Source organism: Limtongia smithiae, assembly GCF_038497785.1.
Source record: "Limtongia smithiae strain NRRL Y-17922 unplaced genomic scaffold V1518scaffold_1, whole genome shotgun sequence".
In the NCBI taxonomy this organism is placed as follows: domain Eukaryota; kingdom Fungi; phylum Ascomycota; class Lipomycetes; order Lipomycetales; family Lipomycetaceae; genus Limtongia; species Limtongia smithiae.
In genome coordinates, this window is record NW_027117622.1 from 288,914 (window position 1) to 313,667 (window position 24,754).

At 55.9% G+C, this 24,754-nt stretch overlaps 11 protein-coding genes across 11 annotated transcripts; 6 read left to right on the forward strand and 5 right to left on the reverse strand.

Annotated features, from left to right (window-relative positions):
* Positions 1–296: 296 nt before the first annotated feature.
* V1518DRAFT_379093 (peptidase family M48-domain-containing protein) lies at positions 297–1,337 on the forward strand (the record flags this gene model as incomplete). Its single annotated transcript, XM_066901629.1, has 2 exons — positions 297–935; positions 987–1,337. The coding sequence occupies 2 exons, from the start codon at positions 297–299 to the stop codon at positions 1,086–1,088; spliced, it is 741 nt and encodes a 246-aa protein (XP_066761757.1). The 3' UTR covers positions 1,089–1,337.
* V1518DRAFT_408351 (NAD-dependent glycerol-3-phosphate dehydrogenase N-terminus-domain-containing protein) lies at positions 1,338–3,059 on the forward strand. Its single transcript, XM_066902104.1, has 3 exons — positions 1,338–1,504; positions 1,556–2,534; positions 2,586–3,059. The coding sequence occupies exons 1-3, from the start codon at positions 1,353–1,355 to the stop codon at positions 2,634–2,636; spliced, it is 1,182 nt and encodes a 393-aa protein (XP_066761758.1). The 5' UTR covers positions 1,338–1,352; the 3' UTR covers positions 2,637–3,059.
* Positions 2,456–3,882, reverse strand: V1518DRAFT_408352 (ribosome biogenesis protein SLX9-domain-containing protein). The gene is made up of 2 exons (XM_066902105.1): positions 3,617–3,882; positions 2,456–3,561 (listed from the first exon to the last, which is right to left on the reverse strand). The coding sequence occupies exons 1-2, from the start codon at positions 3,683–3,685 to the stop codon at positions 2,812–2,814; spliced, it is 819 nt and encodes a 272-aa protein (XP_066761759.1). The 5' UTR covers positions 3,686–3,882; the 3' UTR covers positions 2,456–2,811.
* On the forward strand, positions 3,549–6,803 carry V1518DRAFT_408354 (chloride channel). Its single transcript, XM_066902106.1, has 4 exons — positions 3,549–4,149; positions 4,211–5,172; positions 5,224–5,315; positions 5,376–6,803. Exons 1-4 carry the CDS (start codon positions 3,932–3,934, stop codon positions 6,756–6,758), a joined length of 2,655 nt encoding a protein of 884 aa, XP_066761760.1. The 5' UTR covers positions 3,549–3,931; the 3' UTR covers positions 6,759–6,803.
* A 1,309-nt stretch (positions 6,804–8,112) lies between these two features.
* Positions 8,113–10,652, reverse strand: V1518DRAFT_6627 (uncharacterized protein). The gene is made up of 2 exons (XM_066906644.1): positions 10,395–10,652; positions 8,113–10,274 (listed from the first exon to the last, which is right to left on the reverse strand). The coding sequence occupies exons 1-2, from the start codon at positions 10,407–10,409 to the stop codon at positions 8,199–8,201; spliced, it is 2,091 nt and encodes a 696-aa protein (XP_066761761.1). The 5' UTR covers positions 10,410–10,652; the 3' UTR covers positions 8,113–8,198.
* Positions 10,653–10,868: 216 nt separating this feature from the next.
* V1518DRAFT_408361 (mitochondrial 54S ribosomal protein mL46) lies at positions 10,869–12,044 on the forward strand. Its single transcript, XM_066902107.1, has 2 exons — positions 10,869–11,030; positions 11,116–12,044. The coding sequence occupies exons 1-2, from the start codon at positions 10,976–10,978 to the stop codon at positions 11,949–11,951; spliced, it is 891 nt and encodes a 296-aa protein (XP_066761762.1). The 5' UTR covers positions 10,869–10,975; the 3' UTR covers positions 11,952–12,044.
* Positions 12,045–12,828: 784 nt separating this feature from the next.
* Positions 12,829–13,993, forward strand: V1518DRAFT_6755 (disulfide-bond oxidoreductase YfcG). The gene is made up of 2 exons (XM_066906645.1): positions 12,829–12,917; positions 13,001–13,993. The coding sequence occupies exon 2, from the start codon at positions 13,010–13,012 to the stop codon at positions 13,775–13,777; it is 768 nt and encodes a 255-aa protein (XP_066761763.1). The 5' UTR covers positions 12,829–12,917; positions 13,001–13,009; the 3' UTR covers positions 13,778–13,993.
* A 1,242-nt stretch (positions 13,994–15,235) lies between these two features.
* V1518DRAFT_408367 (HSP20-like chaperone) lies at positions 15,236–16,466 on the reverse strand. The gene has a single exon (XM_066902108.1). The coding sequence runs from the start codon at positions 16,244–16,246 to the stop codon at positions 15,509–15,511; it is 738 nt and encodes a 245-aa protein (XP_066761764.1). The 5' UTR covers positions 16,247–16,466; the 3' UTR covers positions 15,236–15,508.
* A 1,207-nt stretch (positions 16,467–17,673) lies between these two features.
* On the forward strand, positions 17,674–19,501 carry V1518DRAFT_408371 (thiolase-like protein). The gene is made up of 5 exons (XM_066902109.1): positions 17,674–17,815; positions 17,876–18,057; positions 18,126–18,233; positions 18,286–18,357; positions 18,408–19,501. The coding sequence occupies exons 1-5, from the start codon at positions 17,761–17,763 to the stop codon at positions 19,338–19,340; spliced, it is 1,350 nt and encodes a 449-aa protein (XP_066761765.1). The 5' UTR covers positions 17,674–17,760; the 3' UTR covers positions 19,341–19,501.
* V1518DRAFT_408373 (uncharacterized protein) lies at positions 19,306–21,316 on the reverse strand. The gene has a single exon (XM_066902110.1). It carries the CDS (start codon positions 20,952–20,954, stop codon positions 19,452–19,454), a length of 1,503 nt encoding a protein of 500 aa, XP_066761766.1. The 5' UTR covers positions 20,955–21,316; the 3' UTR covers positions 19,306–19,451.
* A 33-nt stretch (positions 21,317–21,349) lies between these two features.
* Positions 21,350–24,728, reverse strand: V1518DRAFT_408376 (mitochondrial inner-membrane-bound regulator-domain-containing protein). The gene is made up of 3 exons (XM_066902111.1): positions 22,568–24,728; positions 22,409–22,513; positions 21,350–22,357 (listed from the first exon to the last, which is right to left on the reverse strand). The coding sequence occupies exons 1-3, from the start codon at positions 24,472–24,474 to the stop codon at positions 21,634–21,636; spliced, it is 2,736 nt and encodes a 911-aa protein (XP_066761767.1). The 5' UTR covers positions 24,475–24,728; the 3' UTR covers positions 21,350–21,633.
* Positions 24,729–24,754: the final 26 nt, after the last annotated feature.

The window sequence follows — 24,754 nt, forward strand, 5'->3', positions numbered from 1 at the left end:
CGAAATCACTGTTTGCGATGCACACCGCGCAGACAGATACGTCGAGACTGCTGTTTTCTAAGAATACGAGCCTACGGATGCAGCAGCTGACACAGCAGCGCGGATACGCGACGTATCGGCGCTTCGGGCGGCAAGACTATGAGTATAGCACTGCGCACGGAAATCTCGGCAGCGCAATGTCGATGTTGTACTACAACCAGTCCGCGCGGCGGATTGTTGTTATCGTCGTCGGTGCGATGGGGCTTGTGTATGTGACGCATCTCGAGTCCGCGCCGGTGAGCGGCCGGACTCGGCTAATGTTATTTGGACCGAAGATTGAGGAGATGCTGGGGGCACAGCAGTACAAGTCGATGCTGGCAGAGTACAGGAACCGGTTGATGCCGGAGAATCATCCGGACGCGATTCGAGTGCGCCGGGTCATGACGCGGTTGATTGAGGTGTCGGGATTGCCAGAGCTGGACTGGAAGATCCATGTGATTGCTGACAATAGGGAGCCGCCGAATGCGTTTGTGCTGCCGGGTGGGAAGGTATTTGTTTTCTCGCGGATCCTGCCGATCTGCGCGAATGACGACGGTCTGGCGACCGTGCTGTCGCACGAAACCGCACATCAGGTCGCGCGGCATTCCGGGGAGAAGCTGTCGCAGCAGCCGTTCTACATGATTGCTGCGATGGCGGCGTGGTTGCTGACCGGCTCAAGCTCGATCGCGAACACGTTCATGTCATTGCTGTTTGAGATGCCGTCCAGCCGGCAGATGGAATCCGAGGCGGATTACATCGGGCTGTTGATGATGAGCCAGGCGTGCTTCAACCCGCAGGAAGCGGTACCGTTCTGGGGACGCATGGAGAAGATGGCGGGCGGGGAGCAGATTGAGTTTTTGTCAACGCATCCATCAAGTCAGCGGCGGCAGGAGCAGATGCAAGAATGGATGCCAAAGGTGAGGGCTTTTGGTATGGTCGTGTGACGCGGGATGCTAATGAGATACTAGGCTCTGGAAGCGCGCGCTGCAGCGGGATGCGACAACGGACAGGACCTGTTCGGGTTCTACAACCACTTGCAGAGAACTTCGGATTCACTGTTCGGCAACTAGGCGCTTATTATGTCAGGCGTGTGTTGGCGGCGCGTCGTGCGGGGAGATTGCAGTGCGCGCGTGACCACAACAGAGCTCCCATGTCGTCGATACAGCGCGTACTCGCCACTCAGAGTGTGTATGGAATAGAAAGTAGACGAGAAAGTGCAACTGCTGGCGATGAGCGGAGCCGAAGTCGTGGGGGACTATAAAGGGCCTTGTAGAGAGCGGGGGCCCCTCCACACGGCCCGCGTCTTCGCGCTTAAAGGTCTTCACAAGTTCCATATGCGCCCTCTGCCCGCTATAAGACTCTCCGCCCTGAGCCGTCTCTCGAGCCTCAAATCCCATCTGTCTTATTCTCCGTCGTCGTCAGCCTCTGCGCCACCGCCGCCACCAGCAATGAAGTACCGCGTGTCGATCATCGGCTCCGGTAACTGGTACGTTAGGGCTTCGCTGTAGCTGGTTTCCTTGTACTAACACCGTCGCAGGGGAAGCGCAATCGCGAAGATCGTGTCAGAGAACACAGCCGCAAATCCAGGGCTGTTTGACGAGAGCGTGCGCATGTGGGTGTACGAGGAGCTCGTTGCTGGCCAAAAGCTCACGGAGATCATCAATACGAAGCACGAGAACGTAAAATACCTGCCCGGCATTGCGCTGCCGACGAACCTAGTCGCCGTGCCGGACTTGCTGGACACGGTCGCGGGCGCGGACATTCTTGTGTTCAACGTCCCGCATCAGTTCCTGCCGCGGCTGTGCGGTCAGCTCAAGGGCAAAATCCCATCCACTGTCCGGGCGATCTCGTGCATTAAAGGCGTCGAGCTGTCTCCAGATGGCATCACGATCATCGCAAAGTACATTTCTGACGAGCTCGGCATCTACTGCGGTGCGCTCTCCGGTGCTAACCTGGCGCCGGAGGTCGCTCAGGAGAAATTCTCGGAGACAACGATTGCTTACAAGGTGCCAGACCCAGCCGATACTATCAGCCAAAAGACGATGAAGACGCTGTTCCACCGTCCGTACTTCCACGTGAACGTGGTCGAGGACGTCGCCGGCGTGTCGCTCTGCGGCGCGCTCAAGAACATTGTCGCGCTGGCCTCCGGCTTCGTCGACGGCATGGGCTGGGGCGACAACGCCAAAGCCGCGATCATCCGCCGTGGTTTGCTCGAGATGACCAAGTTCGGCCGCGAGTTTTTCCCAGAGTGCGAGGCCGCTACGTTCACGGAAGAGTCGTGCGGTGTCGCGGATGTGATCACGTCGTGTGCGGGCGGACGGAACCACAAACTCGGCGTCGCACTGATCACATCGAAGCGGCCAATCTTTGAGCTGGAGGAGGATTTGCTCAAGGGACAGAAGGCGCAGGGCGTCACCACCGCGCAGGAGGTGCATGAGTTCTTGGAGAAGCGCGGCATGGCGCAGGATTTCCCGTTGTTCACCGCGGTCAACGACATCATCTTCAACGGCCTGGACGTATGTTCCCTGTTGCGCAGCGTGGTTGTTTAGTTACTAACTGTGTTATAGAGCTACGCACTGCCCCAGATCCTCGAGAAGGTTGAGAAGCCGCTTGAGTAGTGGTTGACTTCGAACAATGTGTCTGTAAATAGCGTTTGAGATAATCGTTTTTGATCGATGGAAAGTTGCATATTGCCCTCGAGCAAAGTTGGTTGCGATGTTGTCCTGTGTCATGTGTTGATTTCAGGTTCTTGTGGGTTAATGCTAGTTTAATATTTGTCAACTTCCTAGGAAGCTATATCCGCTGCTGGATGAACCCCCGCAGCGCGGCAAATGGATTCTCGCGAAACTTCTTCTCCAGCATGACGCGCCCGAAGCGGTCGATTTCCTGCTTGACAATCTTTTCATTTGTCTTGCTCGAGACTGGCTTCCTGCGTGTGGCACTGAGAAGTCCGTCGGGATTATGTTGTGACGACGACGAGTTGGTCCCGTCGAGTTCCATGGCGCTGTCGTCGGCAGTGGAGAGCTCTGCGGGAGTGTGCGTGCCACTAGAGGGTAGCGCGTCCATGAGGTCGCCGAGACTGCCGCCTGCGAGTTTGTCGCGATTGGCGCGATTTTGCCGACGGAGTGCAGATTTGGAGAGTGGTTTGGCGATATATGTACTGGAGCGAGGTGGTACATTCGTGGCGTTGTTAAGCAGTGCCGCTGCGGCAGAAGTTGCGGTGCGCGTGTTTGCGAGCGAAGTCGGCATTCGCACCTTCGTGCGTCCGCGTGTGGAGGCGACTACCTTGTTCGCACTACCATCTGCGTTGAGCTTGCCGAGTAACTTTGCCTTCTTAGCGGCGACTTTTGATTTTTTGGTGGTCTTTTCAATCCTGCCGCCGGTGCGGGCGGCGCCGCCAGTGGACAGAAGGCCGGAGGTGGAGGCGGAGGCTGAGGCGCGCACGAGGGTGCGTTCGACCGCAGCGAGCTTGAGTGCGTCTTGGTGCGCGCGCAAGGCGCGGCGGGCTTCGAGGATTCGGTCGATGGATTTTCGTTTTGGAACCTGCAAATGTTAAACCGGGCGTTCACAATGAAGGAGATGGACAAAAGGTAGTTACCATTTTGTGTTTGGGGGAGCAGTTCAGATGGGCGCAATAGCGGGCGGGGTGAGACGGACATTTTTCCATGAAGCGCTGGGAGGTTTCCTGGAGCCGTGTATATCGCACCAGAGTACTTTGTACGCCGTTGTAGACATCCGGCGATGCTATTCTGGCGACGAACGGTAATATCACTGTTCATATGGCGAGGACATCTAAACTATGTATGTAGCGGCGGCCCCATTCATTCTCCAGATTTCACTGCTCCGTCACAAGGCGCAATTCAATGTCGAAGCGGAGCCCATCGAATAACTATCGTCCGCTGCTATAGATCCAATGGACCGCGCCACAGCTACTGCTGCTGCTGCTGCTGCTGCTGCCGCCAGAGACCACTTACTTGACACTCCGACGTCATCGCGCGCGAGCTCGCTCGACATCTCGACATTCAGTTCCGCAAGCGGTGTCGCGACTCCGTACGACGCAGCAGCGGCGCTGGAGTCGACTGCGATGATTAATCCGTGGGAACAGGTAGATGGGAGCGGTTCAGAGACGCCGTGAGTTTCAATCGTAGGGTGTTCGTGGTGTTGATGGGGAGAAGAACTGACAACGCAACAGGAGCAACGTGGTGCATCGGTTGTCGACATACGGATCTTCGTCGACACCTCAAATGAATGTATATAACGATATTGGTACTAGCGAGGATCAAAGCTTATCACCCTACGACCACACGTCCACCGCGGCTACAACATCCACAAGCGCGATCGCAAGCGGCCGCTCGCTCTCGCGGGCATCCTCCGTTCCATACACACCACCCGTGGACCATCGCTTCAGTCTCGATAGCAACCTGACCGCCAAAGATATCGGCTCTGAATCCGCACGACGACGCTCCACTACTACATTCTGGGATGCCGACGGAACAGGTCGGCGAGCGGGCTACGAGAACTTGACAGCCATCGACTGGATCCACGAATACCACAAAGAGCGCCAGCGGAAGCAAAAGTACGAGAAGCTGCCGTTGTTTAGGCGATGGTACAGGCAGCTTGCGGATTCAGGTCAAGTCTGGTTCGTACTATTTGCGACTGGCATCAGCGCAGGCTTGTTGGCGGCGGGGATCGATATCGTGGCGAATTGGTTGGGGGATATCAAATCCGGACGCTGCAAGTCAGCGTTTTATCTGACGCATGATTTCTGTTGCTTGGGAATGGACGAGTCGGACACCTGCGACGACTGGGCTACTTGGGGAGAGACATTACACGCGACCGGCGCCTTGTCCTATGGCATAAACTACTTCTTCTACATCCTCTTCGCCGGTATCTTCGGTACAGCATCCGCGTTCTTAGTGCTCTACTTTGCGCCGTTTGCAAGCCACAGCGGTATTCCCGAGATCAAAACCGTGCTCGGCGGGTTCATTATCAAGGGATTCATGGGTTTCCGCACAGTCGTGACGAAGTCGGTGTCGTTGTGTTTTGCGTCGGCGTCGGGAATGTGGTTGGGTAAGGAAGGGCCGTTGGTCCATGTCGCGTGCTGTTGTGCGAATCTGGTGGGCAAGGCGTCATCCGTGGTGCGACAGAACGAAGGTAAGATAGATTTCACCTATCTCAACATCAGGAGGCTGACATGAAGGGTAGCTGTGAAGCGGGAGATTTTTTCGGCCGCTGCGGCGGCAGGCATCACCGTCGCGTTCGGATCACCAGTCGGCGGTGTTCTCTTCAGCTTAGAAGTACGTGATTCTCCATCCTCTCGCTTCAACCATCACATTACACATGACTAACAGCACCAGCAACTATCATACTATTTCCCAGACAAAACGCTCTGGCAAAGCTTTGTGTGCGCAATGGTCGCGTCCGTGACGATTCAGTTCGTGAACCCGTACCGCACCGGTAAGCTCGTGCTGTTCCAGGTTGTTTCGACACGATTATTCCATCATTTCGAACTGATTCCGTTCTTGGCACTCGGAATTATCGGCGGCATCTACGGCGGTTTGTTTATCCGCTTCAATATGAGGGTTGCGCGGTGGCGTGCGAATAGTATGTTATTCAGCCACCCACTTGCAGAGGTCGCATTTTTGGCGGTGGCATCCGCGGTCGTCAACTTTCCCGATCCGTTCAGCCGACTGCAGAATAACGTGCTTGTGTTCGATCTGTTCCGCGAATGCGACGACAGCCAGCGCGCGAGCACGTCGGCAGTGACGGCGCTTCTGTGTAGTAACGAAGTGAGCAACAAGTCAGTTCTTATAATGCTGACTTTGGTGTGCGTAATTGGGTTTATTTTTACTGGGCTCACGTTCGGCACTAATGTACCCTCGGGGGTGTTGATGCCGTCGATGGCGATCGGCGCGTGCTACGGCCGCATCGTGGGGATTGGCGTGCAAGCCCTGCAAGCACGGTTCTCGCACTGGGCGGTCTTCGCAGCGTGCGCGCCCGGCGCGGCAGACGATAACGGCGTGCCGTGCGTGACGCTAGCGGTATACTCCATTGTCGGTGCCGCATCAGCGCTGGGTGGCGTAACGCGTCTTACGGCCTCCCTCGTCGTCATCATGTTTGAGCTAACCGGCGCGCTTATATACGTGCTTCCGATTATGTTATCTGTGCTCGTGTCGAAATGGGTCGGCGACGCGATCGAGCGGCGCGGGATTTACGAGAGCTGGATCTTGTTTCGGGGGTACCCGTACCTCGAGAACGAGGACGAGGTGGTTGAGGATATGCCCGTTTCGGATATTATGAAGCGGGTTGAGGACCTCGTGGTGCTCACGGCCACGGGATGCACGATAAAGAAACTGGAAGATATCCTCGCGACTGCGTCGTCGCGGGGGTATAAAGGTTTCCCGGTGGTCATGGACACGAAAGACTACCTCCTCGTCGGTTACATTTCTGAATACGAACTTCGCTACGCACTCCGTCAAGCCCGCACCGTCGCACTACTGACCGACAACGCGGAATGCTACCTCGGTGGCGTGCTACCACCTTCCTCAGACGAGTTTTCAGCAGATCTGCGGGAGTGGGTGGATCGGACACCGATCACGCTGTCGCATCGGAGTAGTCTGCAGCTTGCTGTGAGTGCGTTTCAGAAGCTAGGACTTCGGTATGTGTTGTTTACAATGAAGGGACGGCTGCAGGGAATGTTGACGAAGAATGATATTTGCGGGCTTAACGTGATAGATTAGTTTTTGGAGGGCTCAATTTTCAATACAAAAGTAATTAGCATAGGAGATCGGTAGTGCGGCCGAACGCGTTGAGCGTGACGCGTATAAGGACGGCGCCTTTGGCGCGCAGTAAACAGGCCATCATCGTTGCAGACCCACTCTCGTTCTCTTTCTCAGACACGTTAGAGAGTTTCACTGCCGCAGGAAACCAGTACCAAGGCGAGGACGGAATCAATTGAATGGAGGTTCCAGCAGATCGAAGGAGTTGGGGTGGACGCGTGCTGCGGGGTAAAGGTTACACTCTCAGTGCGTTCTACAAGTTTAGAGCGCATGGCGAAGTAATGTTTGTATGTATGACTTCATCATGTCACTTCGCCGAGGGCGATGACCATAGAGTCAGCCCACTACTGAGAACGGGACGCGATTCATATGTTGCGTGTTGGCTCGTGCTTCACACGGTAGTTGGCTGCGGGGACGACTGTCGCGACCCCCTCGCGCATGTGGCGAAGACAACGTTGTTGGGTCAAATATTCATATCATACCGTCATCAGTACGCGAGAGGTGTGGGTTTCACCCAGCTCGCGAATACGATCGCCCATTTTGTCATCCTGGCGTGAGAGCTGCGCATCTGTGTGCGCATCTGTATACATCACCGGCATGTTACAAAAGACGATGCCTTGCGGTGGTGGCGATGGCGGCACAGATCGGTGCGTGGATAGGGGGAGGAAAGAGAAAAGAGAGGAGTGGCGGCACGGTAGAGATACATGCGCTCGTCGCACGCGTTACCAATTGGCCTGCGCTGGTGAACTAGCGCCAAATTAAAGTCAAATCGCGTCGTGTCGCGTCGCGTGGCACTTAACCCTAGTCCCGATTGTAACCTCCCAACAAAGTCCATGCGCAGCCCGGAGAGAGGCTGAAGCAGAAACGGCCACGCACGCTGTATCGCACGCTGTATGCGGGCTGTAGTACCTGCATGTATCAGCAGACGGGTTGCGCGCAGTGTCCTCGCCCGAGGCTGAGACAGATAATGCAGAATCGCGGCCGGCGGCTGTGCGGAGGCAGGCCATAAACGGCAAGGCGGGCAGCTTCATGACATCACTGCGCACTCTCCGCTTGATTCTAGACTTTGAGCGCCAATCCGCCTGATGGCGTGGGCAACTAGCATGACTGGAGACAGTGGGGCTGAATGCGGCGGACGTTGGGACGCGACGCGACGTGACAGACATGGCGCGCGATTGATGTGCCGTTTGACGTGACGTCAACAACGCATCGACTGCATCGCGTGCCATGACATATTCTTGACTTGCCGTCGCGCCATCGCTCACGGTCGCACCAGGGCCATGCACTCTATAGCACGCGGTCACGGCGGGGATATGGGCCCCTAACAGGCCGTCGCACTCCGACACACTAGTGTAGTTTCCAAGATGAAGTTCTCAGTCATAGCTAAAATATAGCCCTCTACTACCCCTGTCGTCGAAAATAATAATACTTCAAATGAAATGGCTCGGTATAAAACCTCCACTTGCGCGCCCAATACTGCGTATCAAACCCACTAAACCACTTCCGCGTCCGAAACCGCGCCCATATGCGTGTCCGCTGCACGCGTCTGCGCGAGGGTACCTGCGCGTTCTCCCAGTGTGCCTGTATCTTGTCACACGGCCAGTCAGCAGTGGCAGGCGACATCTCATACTGATCTGGCGTGGGACAGCGGTTGTTGCGGTAATCTTTCCACGCGTTCGAAGCCTCCCGGCGCACCCGCTCAGCTTGGCGTGCGATGAGAGTTTGGGTAAAGCGGGATTCGATGTCTTGCAGCGTGAGCACCGCGGAGAGGTCGGTAGGGCTTGAGGTTGACGTCGGCGGGGTGCTAGTACTGACGGAAACCGAGACCGGGGATAGAGATTGCGTTGCGCCAGCGGTCCGCAACATGAAGTGGGACGACGGGCCCATGGTCAGATATGACAAACTCGACGATCCAGATTCGGCAGAAGAAGACACGCAACTTGAGAGATTCGTCGCGGGGACGGAACCTGCAAACTCCGCATCCGGTTGCAGCACGCAGTCCAAAGTCGTTAAATCTTGCGCTCGTCGCTCCGACGCGACCTCGTAATCCCGCAGCAACGCGAGCTGCTCGAGACAATAACAGCACTGCTCGCTGACCTCGTGCATGTAGTGTCCCATGCGCTCCAGCTCCTGCTGCTCCTCGGGGAGAAAAAAGTCCCTGCGCGAGCTGTCGAGCACCGCGAGGTAGTCCTCGCTGGGCGGTCGGATCAAAGGGTGCGTGACCATTTGCTCTTCGCCGTCGCGGAGGATCGTGAATTGACACCGCCGGCGCGCGGGGCGGAGATTGGCACCACGCTGAAATAGACGGACGGGTGCGAGACGATGGTACCAGCGATATTCGGCGTTGTCGTAGGTGCGCGCGAGCGGATTGAGCATGTCTTGATCGACCCGCACGGCGACGGTCGCAGCGGCTGCTGCGGATGCAACGGCAGTGGAGGAGGTGAGTCCCGGGAACAGCATGAAGCGTTCCAGACTGCGTCTATGGATCTCATGCCAGAGCGAGCGCGGCGGCGGCGGCATCATATTCACAAGCTGCGGCGATCCCACGAAGTCCTCCGCCTTCTCGTCTTCGATCGAGTCGGCGTCACGGGGCTTAGCAAAATCAAGGATCGGTGGATGCATTTTGATGCCCCTGTCAAAAACTCGCGGGCTACTCTCGACGTCGAGCATCTTCCGAGCAAACCGGTGCTCCCGAAACATGTCAACATGCAATGTGTTCCCGTCGGCGGTCTGAAACGAATTTAGCGATCCGATTGACGACGTGCGCGGTAGAGGGTCCTTCCCGACAAGAAGGCTCTGAATCTGGCCTGGTGTGAGACTCGCAAACGGCACGGTTGAGTAGGAGAGTCTATCAGTGATTGGCGGCATGGTCGAGCGCAAGGAGCCCGGGTATACGGACTGGTGCTCATAGAACTCCGGGCCCAGCGCGGTGCACACTCGGTAGTATGGACGCAGCTTGTCCAAATCTTCGTCAATCTGGAGTAAGTTCAGAACGGCACGCCCTTCAGTAGGTACAGATGACGTGGTAGCCGGAGGTGGAATGTACTCCTCGACAAATTCCAGCAACGGAGTATTCGAACCCGCGTTGCGATCCAGTGCAGATGTGTCCTCGTCCGAGCATGACGTGGAAAATGGGTCGCGCAGGATCTCCGCATAGTTCAGCGAAAAGGAGGTGTCGGGCCCGACATCGACAGACTCGGTCTCCTCAGGCACTGCGAACAGCGGCGCGGCGCCGGAGTCGGTTGACGCACTCGACAGGGCCGTGCCAAACTGTTCCCAGCTCGCCGCATACCCTGATTCCAGACTCGGCAAGGTTGAATCGCTGTCATGGCCATGCCCTAGCGCGCCAATTGGCGAAACAGACTGCGACGTGCGCGATGTCGTGTGCGAGAGGTCCAGGGAGGGCGCGGGGGAGTGTGTAGCGGAGTGTGGTCCATCGTAGGGAATCGCGGCGGCATCAGAGAAGGGGTCTTCGAGCTGGAGGGCAGAGCAGAAGGATTAACAGTGCACTGGGGGTGGGGCGCGCCAACACGAGCGCGCAATGGCGACGACGAGGAGCACTACTTTCCTGGCCCTCGGGGAGCGGGGGTTGCGTACAAGGGCAGACAGCATAAAAACGCAGCAGGCACAGAGACGTGATCAGGAAGGGCAGCGGGAGGGGGAGGAGGGGGAATATATAGACAGCGCCGGGGGCAGAGGCAGTGCGGGCTTGCTTCGTGTGACGCTGCGCGAGGCGAGCAGCGCGGCCAAGACAGCAGCAACTCGACCTGCACTAGCGTCTGGCAAACCAGATCGCAGCGGGCTCCGCGGCACCGCGCGGCGAAGGCGGGACTCGTGCGCGCGGGACACGAGCGGACGCGCGCAGCACGCGTCGCGGCTGCGCCCGCTTAACACCGCTGTTCCACCCTCCGCGTCAGCACCAGAGCCAACAATCATTAGCGGCATCCAAATACTTCCAGAATAATGCCATTTGCCGTCGCTCAGTAACGGGCCGCATGATACGCCGTCTGCTCCGCGCTCGCCGCGCGCGAAGTAGAAAGGGGCTTGTGCTGGACTCGGGATGCTTTCGCAAAGCTGGCGGTTGCTCCCGTTCGTCGCCCAGCGCCTCGAATTTTTTTGTGCGCCCTCGGATCAGACACAGGCGTTCCCACCGCACTCCGCAGCCTCCTCCGTCGTCAATGGTAGCCCGGCAAGTATCGCGCGCGTTGCTGCCGCAGTGCCGCAGCTTTGCAGGTCGGTCGTCACCCGTCTGTGTCGCCTCGTCGCGCAGTTGCGCGCGTGCGCACCCCGGCATCTCCAAATGCTAACGAACTCGCAGCCCAAGGACTGCCATCGCGCGAGACTGTCCGCGTCGCCGGACTCGCTCATACCCCCCGGCGGCGCCTCTCTGCGGCCACCGCCGAGAGTGCTCCCGCAGTCGAAAAGAAGTACAAAATCTTCTCCGGGCTAATACTAAGTCGGCAACCCATCGTCACTCCGGAGCTCACGCCGTTCCAGAAAGCATACTACAACTACCAGTCAGAGCTGTACAAGCGGCTCAGCTGGACGTTTCAGCACTGGTTCTATTATCCCAAGGGCACGCTCGCCGAGAACGATTTCGCGGCGGTGCAGCCGAAGCTGAACGAGAAGGACCCGGACGTGTTATTCAATCGCAACCGGAACGAGAAGCAGGTCGTTAACTTCCCGGAGCGGCAGGTCGAGCGAGAAACAGAGGAGTCTGCTAAGGTGTATGCCAAGATCGTGCCGAATCCCCGGCGGACAGCCGCTGATGAAGCCAACGACGTCCAGAGCCTGGAACGTAAGCTCGACAGGACACTCTATTTGCTTGTAAAGCGCGGCAACACTTGGGAGCTCCCGCGGGCTGAGGTCCTGCCGTCCGAAACTCTCGACTCGACGGCCAGCAGAATGCTTGCGGAGTACGGCGGCATCAATATGAACACACATCTCGTCTCGAAAACGCCGGCGTTGTTTTACCAGGTCGATTCTGAAGACGCCAAGGTGTTTTTCCTAAAGTCGCGCATCTTCCACGGCGCGTTCGTGCCGCAAAAGAAGGCTGGCGTGCAGGACTTTGTCTGGGTCACTAAGGACGAGATCCTATCCTACGTGAGCCCGGAGTACTATGCTGGCATCGCTGACGCGCTGGGACGACAGTAATTGCGCATAGAGTCTGTAGATAACTAGTGGTTTGAGGATCTGTAAATATAGTTCTAGCAGGCGTCATTGGACATGGGCGCGTTAATAAGGCTGCTACATATGAATATGGTCAGGTTGAATTCGCCGGACTGTTCTGATATGCACGCCGCGACGCGTTCACGAAGGAGCACGATCGGAACTTGCCGACTGAACAATCCTAGACGCGCCACCGACATTCAGAAGCTACCTCGTTAAGCCCATTCGCAGGATGTGAGCCTCCAAGCCAGCTCCGGGGCGATCTGCATGCCGAATCCAGGTAAGCAGCGGAGGCGGTTCCTCGGCGCGAGCGGACGAGTCTTTGACTACAGCATCTATGTTATCATCTATGGCGCCTTACATTCTCGGAGCTCGGACGGCGGTCGCTACGTGCCGTGTACGCTGTAGAAGAGCTACGAGTGCTGGCGGTGAGTTCGTACAGCAAGTAGAGCGCACGGGAGCGGAACGATAAGCGCGCATGCAGGAGGGCGCACAGAGAGTCAGAGAAGAAGACGTGCTTGCCGCAGGCGATGACGCAAGCCAGGGCGTCACAGCTGAAAGGGCTTATCGTCGGCGGAGCCTGGTATCGTGGAGAACGTCGTGAATATGGGAATCGCGAACGGAGGGAGCAAGCGCGCCTGCACCGCCACCTGGCGTACCCGCCACGACTCCCCGCGTCCACCTCACCTCCACAGCACCGCCCCCGTGCCCGCTCGCGTCTCTGCCGCCAGTCAGCGACTCCGCTGACTCGCAACCATCCGTAGCTCCAAGAAACCGAGCGATGGCAAATTTCTGGAAAGTCGCCGATAATGTGCGGCATTTAACCCTGGAAATGAGAGTGCGATAAGCGACTCGGGTGGCAGAGTTTTGGTGCCGAGGAGAGCTCGGTTTTGGATCCGCTCAACTAAAATGGACCCTTAGCCCTGTTCAGCACGCCTCGCCGTTGATCACGTAAGAACCCACCCACTCCCCTCCCCCCCCTCGTCTGCCTCCTCACCAGCGCTCAATTGCATCCGCAGCTAATCCGCCTCTAGTACATCGAAATGTCTGCTCCTGAAATCACCCTCTACACGGCCTCGGCGCCCAACGGCATCAAGATATCCATGGCGCTCGAGTACCTGGAGCTGCCCTACACTGTCCGCACCATCTCCCTCGCCACGATGGAGCAGAAGCAGCCCTGGTTCCTCGAGATCAACCCCAACGGCCGCATTCCCGCCATCACCGATAAAGCCGGTGGCAAGACCATCAACCTAATGGAGTCCGGCGCTATCTTCCTCTACCTCGTCGAAAAGTACGACCCTGAGTACAAGCTCAGCTACCCCATCGGCACCAAGGAGTACTACGAGGTCCTTGAGTGGCTATTCTGGCAGGTCGGCGGCCAGGGCCCCATGCAGGGGCAGACCCTCCACTTCCTGCGCTACGCCGCCACCGACAACAAAGACACCATCGAGTACGGCTTCTCCCGCTACTACAACGAGACCCGTCGCCTGTACGGCGTCCTCAACAAGCGTCTCGTCGAGCAGAAGGCCAAAGGCTCCAACTACCTCGTCGGCGACCACGTCACCGTCGCCGATCTTGCGTGCGTGTCCTGGGCCATGTTCGATACCTACACCACTCTTGACATGACCGAGTTCCCCGCGGTTGCCGAGTGGGAGCTGCTCCTGGCCGCCGACCCCAAGATTAAGAAGGGCATGGATACCCCCAGCGAGCTCAAGATCAAGGAGATTGCCGCGGACCCTGAAGCCGTCAAGGCTCTTGCCAGCGGTCCCAAGGAGTGGATCAAGAAGCAGCTCGAGGAGCAGAGTAAGTAAACGTTGCGCGACTCATGCTGAGCCGCGGACTACACTTTTGTTAAATAGGCGATGGTAGAGAGATGAATTGAGAAGCACACCAAACGATTCACAAATCGTGGAGCCTCGCAAGTAGCATAATTGTCACACTGCTACTCCCTTCAATATTATGAGTAGTTATTATAAACGCCGTTATTTCAATCTTGGTGATCTGGCTGAGTGCTGGCGTACGGATTAATGAACAATGTGTCACGAAGCTGTCTTTTGCACTCAGCGCACCGACAGATCGTGTCATTGTAGCTGTATATGTACAGCGGCAAAAGGCACTCGTCCAACAATGTGCCAGCGCGACAATAATTTATAATGAGTGTCAGAATTACTGGAACTTTGCGTATGGAATATTAAAAGTAGCGGTAAGTGTCGTGTCCAAGCATCGCTGGCGTGACGTGCAAGACTCACGGATGCATCAAGCACCAAACTTCAGGCTCTCATTCTGTCGCATTCTAGAGCCTATTTATTACACAGACCTGACGCGTATTTACGCGTTTCACGCATTGGCAGTTTGCGTCGTGCTGCAACGCGTGCAATCCGGAGCGAGAGAATCCAATGTCGCTGAGTTACGATCACACTGCAGCACAAAAGTGGTGCCGTATTTCGCCGCTCAAATGAGCGGGTGGGGTCGCTGCCGCGACAGTGTATGTACGCAGTTCTGTGACCTGTCAGTATTCGAATATGCAACTTACCCTTTCAGACGCAACGAACTATTCCACGATAACCTGATTCTCTATATTTTCTTACCACCATCATTTCTCAGCTCCACAACTCCACATCACAGTTTCCACGCTTCCAGATCCGCTGCTATCTTCTATCGTGTACCTTTGTGCACTAGACCACACTGGCACTTACCGGACAGCGTGCGCCATGACAAACTGGAGCAGCTCGTCTCCGCCCGGCCCGTTTCACATCGGCCTGTCTCACACCTAGACGACAATGCGACCTAACGCGTTTGCGTATGCTATTACTCCTGTTGTAGGACACATTCCTCCCTTTTCGTGAGAACGTATGCTAACTCTACTGTAGAGTACTCTATTGCCGCATTGTCTCGCCTCGCTCTACATTTGATCGTGCTCGACGCTGTCACCTGTGACGAAGCCATACGCCTACATCATGGCTTCAACAAGGCCATACCTTCGCGCCTCAAAGCCACGCCGCCGGAACTACAAAGTACATTCCTGACATAGAATTCTTCTGGCACAACAACTTTCATGTTGCATCAGCTTCTCGATATGACAGCAGATTGTGTCGAGAGACTTTGACATGGATGACGGATAGTCATACATTATGGTCATTCATATTTTTGGATACCATATTATTGTCGTACCATACGTTGATGGTGATTACGTTTTGGAACACGTAATACCCTAATACCCGAATTTATGCATGATTGATGGGATGCAAACAGGGGCGTAGCGAGATGCATATGTTTTCGGCCCACGTAAATGTGGACCAATCTCGTATATTTGAATTATAGCGTATAATACATCAAAATACATCATAAAGATACATAAATAACCCTTCGACATAGTATCCCGGTGCATGTTAAAACAATAAATAAACCTAACGTAACACCGCGTCTGACGGCGGCAAATGCAGTCCACTATTACTAGCGAGTCTGCTCGTCGCCGTCACAAACTCACGGCGACGCCGTGAACAAATTCAGATTAGAAGATCTCGTCGAATACCCAGAATTACTTAATCGAGCTTCTCAGCCTGTACCTCAGTCGCCGACGTCGCAGCACTCGTGGAAGACGACGATGCATCTGCGTCCTCAGCAGCATCGATCCAATCGTCGCCAGGATTTGCGACGGTCTCAATCAAGATCTTCCGCTTCGGCTGCACCGGGATCTTTGGGATCGAGACCTGCAAAATTCCAGCGGCAAGCTTGGCGGAGATGCTATCCGCGTCGATCTTCAAGCTCGGTGAAATCCTCACACGGCGCTCGAATTTGCCGACACGTCGTTCGCCAACTCGGAGCGATTTCTGGACGATGCTGTCGTTTGCGTAGACGCCGGGCCGTCGAACGGTCCCTGAAACGACGATCTCGTATGTGCGTGGCTCATAGTCGACTGAGACGTCCTCTTGAGTTACGCCCGGGAGGGATACATGCACAACCAAATAGTCGTCAACGTCGAATACATCCACCGGCGGCGCAAAGGCGATCCTATCCGTGGACTTTGTAACCGACGCTGTCACGACGGGAGTGCTAGAAGTCCCAGTACGGGCACAACAGGATTGACCGCCGCAATGTGGCCTGGGGCTGGAAGCGGAAGGAGATGTTGAAGCTCCACCAGCTGAAGAGGACGTGGACGATGCGCCAGCAGCGGCATCTGCATTGCGCGCAGCATATGCTGCGTTGTATTGACGCGCAAAGTCATTAATCACGTTGAAGAATTCAAACGGGGAGTCGGTATATCTGTATGCGGAAGACATGTTGTGTGGATGAGAAGTATTCAAAGTCGGCGTAGATTGAATAGTAGTAATAGTATTCGTCACTGTTAGCTCAAGTGAGGATGTGATCCTGTGAAGAGAAGAAGAAATGATGAGAGAAAGACTCTTCAGTCAAGAGGGGGCGGTGCGACATTTATAGATATTCTGATGGAGCACCGAGGAGTACCTAGAAGATTCGCGATCATGGGAATGATGATTTGTCGATGACGAATATGACGTAGAGTCGTCGTCACCGAGGTAACAAATAATCAGAGACATGACTACCAGAAACAACTAGTTTGCCCTAGAAGGTTCTAGCACTGCATGTCGCGTGCGCAGTTAATTAAGTAATTGCGTGCATGACTTGCGGTATAGGGCTAAATAGGTTGCCTTCTGCATGAGTAACACACTTCGTTGACGGGTGAAGTTACTGCCTGCCACTCCATCGCGTCCGCCAGTTTGCCAGTTGTACGCAAGCATCTCCAAGCCGCTCTAGCGCTTAGTTTCCATACTTGTCCGCATTGCTCTAACCTTGAGATCTATATTTGAGTCCTGCTTTAGGAGTTTTTGTGGCGGTGTTATGGCAGTTTGATGTTCGCAGACGTTCTCGGTCATCATAACTTCAACTCAGGGGGAAGCGTCAATTTCATCAGTGCTAGCCAGGGGCTGAGCATAGTTAGTCTTCAGAACAACTTAGGCGTGAACTTGCGATGTCACGTATATAGGTTCCACTGTGACTGATGACAGTTTAGTCTGTATATCAGCTCTTGTGCTGTTAATCGGATGTATGTAGCTAGAGCGTGACTATGGCAGTCAATCTGGTTGCAGCGCCGTTACTCCAGTCTGCACTCTCCCCTTACCACGCTACTACGCTCGCTCAGTTTCTAAATATATTTCTGGACTTGAAATGAAGAACTGTCTATTGCCAAACTGCAAGCGAAACTAATCCGAAACATAGGTTCAAAACAACTTGCCGTTTATGAAATAAAGCAGTGGCGGTGAAGGGGTGTGTCGCAATTTCATTTTTTTCACATGCTGAATGATCACGCATCTAATGACCACCACACATCCTTCATGTAGACTTGTGACTGCAAAATAGAACTGCGTATTATTAAATTTGCGTACTGCATTGATTTAGTTTTACTGCTCTGGTTGTTCGAGAAAATACGTTAGTACAGCAGTTTGCGTACTGCTGCGTTACAAATCGCGGCGTCTGTGGCCGTCGGGCCGAGTTACGTTGGCCGACTGTAGGAATATGTCGTTGGAGCAACCACCAGCCTCCGCCGAATTCATGTAACGATGGCTATTATGACAAGCCTCTCCATTTTTAAAGGTCTATCAGAGTAAATCATTATGCAACCATTTTTCTCTTAAAGACGTCCTGTCCGCGCCATCTGGCTCTATCGGAAGAGTGTAACCTAACCCCGCGTAGCCGGCGCGGCGCGGGATGTTCATAAGAGTCGAACTGCGGGGAGAAGAGCCGAGTGCACTCAGACACACATTATCTTCACCACACAATGTCGCGACGGGTCGTGGTAACTGGCATTGGTCTAATCACTCCTCTAGGCGTCGGTACGTTTTCACTTTGCTACTTCCAGTCAGCGCTGCTGAATGCTGACGGCGGATCTCAAGGCGTAAACCGCACGTGGACGCGCTTACTAGCTGGTGAATCCGCCATCGTGTCTACGCTCACACGCGAGAGCGAAGAGCCGAAATACGCGACCGTGCCGAGTAAAGTCGCCGGATTTGTGCCTACAAGCGAGTCAGGTTACGCGGCTGGGGAGTGGAATTCGCGGGATTGGATTGCACCGGGTGTGAGTTCTCTCTTCCTGTTCCGAGCTACGCACTGATTTGGGATGGTGTGCTGATGCTGGTGGTATAGGAGGAGCGACGGATGGGGCAGTATGCACAGTATGCTATGGCGGTGGCGGAGCAGGCATTGCGAGACGCGGAATACGTCGCAGACACCGAGACTGCGAAGGAGAGGACGGTACGTCCATATTCCACCGGCAATGCGTGCAAGGCAGCGCTGATTCAAGTAGGGCGTATGTATCGGCACCGGCATCGGTAACCTTTACGATACATACCAAAGCATACTCTCCTTCGAAAAAGACGTACGTTCCCCTTCTTCCTTCCCGAATTCGCACAACTAACCCGCCAACAGGGTTACCGTAAGGTCTCCCCGTTAATGGTCCCTCGTATGCTCCTCAACATGGGCGTCGGCTACGTCTCAATGAAATACGGCTTCAAGGGCCCGAACCACGCCGTTACAACTGCGTGCACGACCGGCCTCCACGCCATTGGCGACGCGTCGCGTTTTATCAAATTCGGCGACGCGGACGTCATGGTCGCGGGCGGCGCCGAGGCGTGCATCTCGCCATACGCCCTGGCAGGGTTTGCGAGGGCGAAAAGTTTATCAGCGGATTTTAACGACAATCCCGCCGCCGCGTCGCGACCGTTTGATAAAGATCGCAATGGTTTCGTTATGGGCGAGGGCGCAGGCGCGGTTGTGCTTGAGGAGTTGCAGCACGCGCTCGATCGCGGCGCAAAGATATACGGCGAAATCCGTGGGTATGGACTTTCCGGGGACGCGCACCATATCACCGCGCCTCCGAGTTCAGGGGACGGAATTTTGTTATCCATGAAAAACGCATTGCGACAAGCGGGCATACGGCCCTGTGATATTGATTACATCAACGCGCATGCCACATCGACGCAGCAAGGCGATGCAGCAGAGAATCGCGCGATCAGGCGGCTGATGCTCGAGGGTGTTGACGATGTGACCACGGCGGAGTGGAATAACTTCAAAAAGCTGAACGCAAGCGAAATCAACATCTCCAGTACCAAAGGTGCGATCGGACACTTACTCGGCGCGGCGGGCGCCGTTGAGACGATTTTCGCGATCCTCGCGATGCGGGATGGGGTTCTGCCCCCGACGATCAACCTCGACAACCTCGGCGAGCCTGCGGAAGAGTTCACCTGCAATTACGTACCGAACATGGCGCAGAAGCACGACGTCGCGTACGCGATGTCAAATAGTTCCGGCTTTGGCGGCACGAACGCCACACTTTGTCTCGCGCGGGACGTGAGCATGTGAATTAACTATAATACTGTACATATATGCATGGCAGCTACTGTGAAAATCTAATCATATTGACGCTATGTACAAAACAAATGCCTAGATGTGCAGGAGCAAAGACGATAAACATTACATATCCGTATTACACCGGTTCATACAAGCAAAGAGGTCTCGCGCAGGTAAGATCACTGCGCCGTTGGCGTGATCGCCGATGCCGAGACTAATGAGGATGTTTTCGTTGAGATAGCCTTCGAACCTGTTCTCGTGCCTCTCCCAGGCGATGCTGACGGTGTACAAAAACTTGCCTTCGACGTCGTAGGCGTTTTCGAGCTCATCCTCGTTTTCGAAGCGCAGGGGCCGGGAAGCAAAGCCGATCATTTCGAAGGGCGCGACGGCCTTCCAGACCGCGAGGTAGCGCGAATATTCGACCTTGAGCGTGTCTTCATGCTGAACCTTGTTGTGTAGGAAGGAGATATACACTGTGTTGTCGGCGGTGGGCTCGCAGTCGCCATAATTACAGAGCACGACCATGAGAGCGTTGGTAGCCTGGTGCCAGACGGCGGACGGGATGTCCGGTAGGCACGCGATTTCAAGGGGATTCGTCATGTTGTACGACGCCAGGCCATTGCCGATCAGTCGCGAAAAATGTCGGCCCTGCGGCGACAGCTCGTACTGTACGTAGGGGATGCCGGACTCCAGGTCGAAAAAAATCATGTAGTTCTTTTCAATCGGCCCTCGGTTCTGGAGTCGCGTGAGCTCCATGACGGTAGGATACTGGTTGAGCAGCGCGCGGTTGACGCGGTATCGCAGCGAGGGGTACACGGAGCGGAGATCGATGACCCAGAGGCCAAAGCAGCCGTAGCGGGATTGTTGGTTCATGATCATGAGCGGCGCGCCTGTCTGAGACCAGAAGATACGCGGGTCATGGTAGCCCGGAATGGAAGACATGTACTCGCGCTCCAAGCAGTCACGCGCTGGAGTTAGAGGTACTTCGAGCACGATAGGGTTCGTCGCGCATGTGATAGTCTTCTCTGTGTGCTCAAAGCCGTAGCCGTCCCGGGTGACCTCGTCCGCATACTTGGCCTCGCAGATGACACATTTTTGCTCTAGTCCGTCAGAGCGAAAGCGCGAGACGATGAGGAAGGGGTAGTGTGCGGATGACGGCATGGCCATGATGGTGGGGTTATACGTGACTTCGAAGCGCTCACTGTTGGCGCGGACTTCAAGCACGTGGTACTTGAGACGGACGAAATTGAGAAACACCTCCGTGGGCTCTGTTGACCCGGACTTGCACTCAAACATGAAGTCGACGTACTCCGGCGCGGGGAACCTGCGGCGCAATGCACGCGTCTTTGCGAGCGCGACCTTGCGTACGCGCGAGGACGCTGCGGAGGTCTGGCGGCCATGGTCGTCGGCTGCGATGGGGGGCGCGGCAATGAAGGACTCGACGTCGGGGACGTCTGCCGGCGCGTAGCGCAGATGCCGCCGCAGATCGGGGGTGTGAATGACGACGGTGGGTAGGGAAGTCGGACGGATAACAGAGCGGAGGCAAAAGAGGGAGGCGAGGAGGACGAGCACGAGGCCGATGATGGGTCGGCTGCGGCGACGGCGGCGGCGGCGGTAGTCGGCCATTGGATGAGTGGGTGGGGGTCAGCGGTGGAGGGAGGAGAACAGCGACATGGGCAGCGCGTGGGACCAGCGGCGGCGGACGAGGGGGTGAGGAGGCCTGGGGGGAACGCGGCCACGGCGTAGATGTGAATGCGAAGCCGATTGCGAACGTGAGGAAGTGCGAGGAAGAGCACGGCAAGAAGACCAAGCCAACCAGAGTCTCCGAGTAATGGAAAGCGCAGCAATTTCTGTGCGCGCAGCAGCAGCGGGAAAGGGTGACACTGCAGCGCGACGACGGCAGCGGCGACGAGAGACTGAAACGCGGCCGCGTCGGCGGCGGCTGAGCGTGGCGCAGCGGTGCAGGCTTCCAGGCTTCCACGCGCCCCAGCCACTGCCAGTTGGATGCCGTGCTGTGGCGCACACCCTTCACACTGTCTCTCTCCTGTTTACCGAGTGCTGTTTAACACCCGTCGCACGTCACTTCTGCGCTGTCAACACCAAACCTTCCGTGGCGTACAATACGCCGACCGCCGCGTTACGAACGCGTCTGGCGCATGTGGCAGCACATGAAGTGCTCCCACCGTGGCTTCTACCTTGACGTTCACGTGCCACTCAATTTCCCGTCACCTCCCACGCGCCCTAATATGCACATTGATTAAACCAACATGTGCTGTACTACACAACGCCAGCAACCTTGCCCACTCTACACCTGGCTCAGCAAGCTCGCGCCTGCCGCAACCTCCACCGCAGCGCGCACCAGCTGCTGCAGCTCCTCCTCGTCATGCTCCTTGCTCTCGGCGCCCGCGCGCGCCGGGTCCAGCATCATCGTAGACTCCACGCGGCGGCCGTCCAGAATACCCCCTTCTACCACGTCGTACGTCAGGATATGGTCCCCCCGCCGGTACCGCAGCTCAGTGTGCTGCTCGAACGTGCGGAACAGGTACGTCACAGTCTCGCCGCCATCGCCCAGCTGTACCTCCATCGTTGGCGGAATCTTAACTGTCCGCGACTGCCGCAGCTGGATCTTCAGTTCCTCCAAAAATGCCTGCACGCCGTGCTGCTCTGCTAACACCTGGCCCAGCACTCGTCGCCGAAATCGGATATCCATGCCCTGCGCCGGGAGAAACGCATCCACAGCATGCTCTTCCTCGCGCACTTGCACCTGCGCCTCCTCCTTGCGCGGCTGCCACACCGCGTCGGCCGGGATCACAATGTCAACTGCCGCATACTGCGCAAAGCATTGCGGATGTGCGTATGGCGACGCGGCGAATTTTAGTACGTAGTAGTGCCGCGCTGCCATGCCAGCGCTGCCCTCGTTTGGGATCAGCGTGAGCTGCTGGCCAAGTCGTGGCTGCATCTCTTGCTCCACCGCTTCGTTCTCTGGTGCCGTGCCGAACGTGTCGATGAAGCGCGTCATCACGGGTGTGCTAAATCACGTCAGCTTCAAGCAACCAAGGCAGTCCTCGATTTTCGCTTACTGAGCCAGAAACATGTAGTGTTCCTTCGGCACCGTCCTCTGTGACGTCTCGCTCGTTGCAGGTCGTGCTTGTTCCTGTTGTTCTTGGTGCAATGCACTCCCGAACCTGCATCATTATGTTAGCATGTGCATCATAATCTAAATCACACCCCACACTTACACGACTGTGTACTCTGGCTTGGCGCTCGGCTTCGCCGCAACATCGTTATCCACAGTCCTGTCCTCAGCAGTAAACGTGTTGCCCATCGCGACCATCTCGTCCTCCTCGTCCAATGCTTTCCGTTTCTTCTCCTCTTTCACAATGCTGTCCAAGGACTTGAACACATTTAGCAGCTCATTCGGTCCGCTCTCCGAGGCTCTCAGCCTCTCTAGCGTCACGACGTCGGCCGCTTCAGCCTTGCTGCCATGCACGGTCGGATCCCGTAGATCGAAATCCGTGATCGCGGTGCCGCCGTTCGAGTCTTTGCCCAGTCCGTCCCGGTCAACAATACTGTGAAGCAATTTTCCAATTGCGTTGGCAACGACACTGTTTGCCTGCTGGTCCGACTCGAACCCCGTCAGCCGCTCTCTGTATCCAAAGTCCGTCGCCGGATTCATGTTTCTGAATCCTCGAGACAGCAACTTCTCGGTCTCACTCGCGATCAGGATCGGGTATTCGAGTATGAAATCGCTCATTGTCGCCGCGGGACCTCCGTATTTCTTGGTCGACACCGTTCGCCAGCGCTGCCACTGGCGGTTTCGCAGATCCCACGGCATGCTGTTCTCCAGATACATTGGGTAAAAAGATGTACGCATCTCAACCGGTGATATTTCTTGGTAAAACAATGTCTCCTTCTCCTGTGGGTATAGCTTCAACGAAGAGATAATTAAACGCCGCGCGATATCCATTCTCCGCTCCCGCAACGCCGAAATCCGGATATCTGACCGGTCCTTGATCTCGACGCACGTCTGACTCAGCCGCGAAATTGTTGCAACCGGGATATCGCTAATTTTCAGGTCGGCTCTGTAGTTCATAAACCCAAGCGGCGTAGTAGACTCTACCACATTGGCGAGAATATGCTCAAGCTTCACGATCGTATGCTCTACCAGATCCTGCGGACCGGTAATTTCAATCGCGTTCTTCTTCGACCCAACGCGCAAGTCCACGCCCTTCTTGGCAGTATCCCGCAAGATCTCGGCGTCAGATGCAAGCAGCAGAACCATGTCACGCTGCTCGTTCAGCACGAAGTCCTTCTGCGTCAACAAGTCCTTGGTGACGTCGGCGGACACTTTAATGCCCCAGATCTGCTGGAGAATGAAATGAATCGTAAATTCCTTCTTCCGTACCGCGTCGACCAGGTCGTCGTAGCGGTCGTCGGTATCCGAGACATGCAGACGGCAATACTGAACAAGCTGGTCCTTCTTAAATGATTTGCTGAGTGTGGTCTGTAGTTGTGTATATCTGGCCTTTGACACCAGATTCGCCCGCGGCTGGATTAGATCGATTGATGCCATCAAATCCTCAAGACCGAGCGACTGCCGTTTGACCAGTAACTCCGACGCATTTTTGTTGATGACCTCCGGCTCCAACACTACGTCGTCTGCCTGTACCACGTTCTTGCGATTCCGCTGCTGCATGCGTAACTGTGACCGCGCGAGCTTGATGTGGTCGAGAATGATAATCTCGTCGTCGCTCGTCCGTGTGTTTGGTATCCCGTCCTCACTCTCCGGCTGTGATCCAAGACCACGGTTCGGATGGCTTGACTGGAAAAATTTGTCAACTTCCCGCCGACTAGACGACCGTGGCATGTCCCCGTGCTCATTCTTGAATGTGTCGTAGTCGTCGAGTATGCTCGACCGTAACGGGTCATGCTCACCCACCCGGCTCGGGAAAAGCGGCGACGACGGCCGTCGTAAAGTTGGGTTATCGCGTCGTAGGAACTCGGTTAATAGCGCGTCGGTGTCGTCTGTCTCGTTCGCTGTCGAGTTCAGCAATCTCCGGTGGTTGCTCGGACTCCCCCTCGCCGCTGCTGCCGCCCTCGATATTCCTGTACATCGCAAAGTACGGCAATATCGTGACACCAACATGTCCGTATTTTCTCCTCGTGTAGGGATAGATTGGCCACCAACAAGGTCGTGTGCTGCTGACTGTCGGGGTCTAGACCTATACCGCAGTCGCTCTGTGTCTGCCACTATCTGCTCCTTTCTCAAAAATCAACCACTGCGTGCAATGCGCCTCTTATTCACTGGTGCTCGGCCTGTGTCTATACATGTCGTGTGCCCCGTTAGCACACTGTGCGGTTACGACTGGATGACGATGCCTGCCGTGGGTCACACAAGATGGCACTTCGAAAATTTATTGACGCCG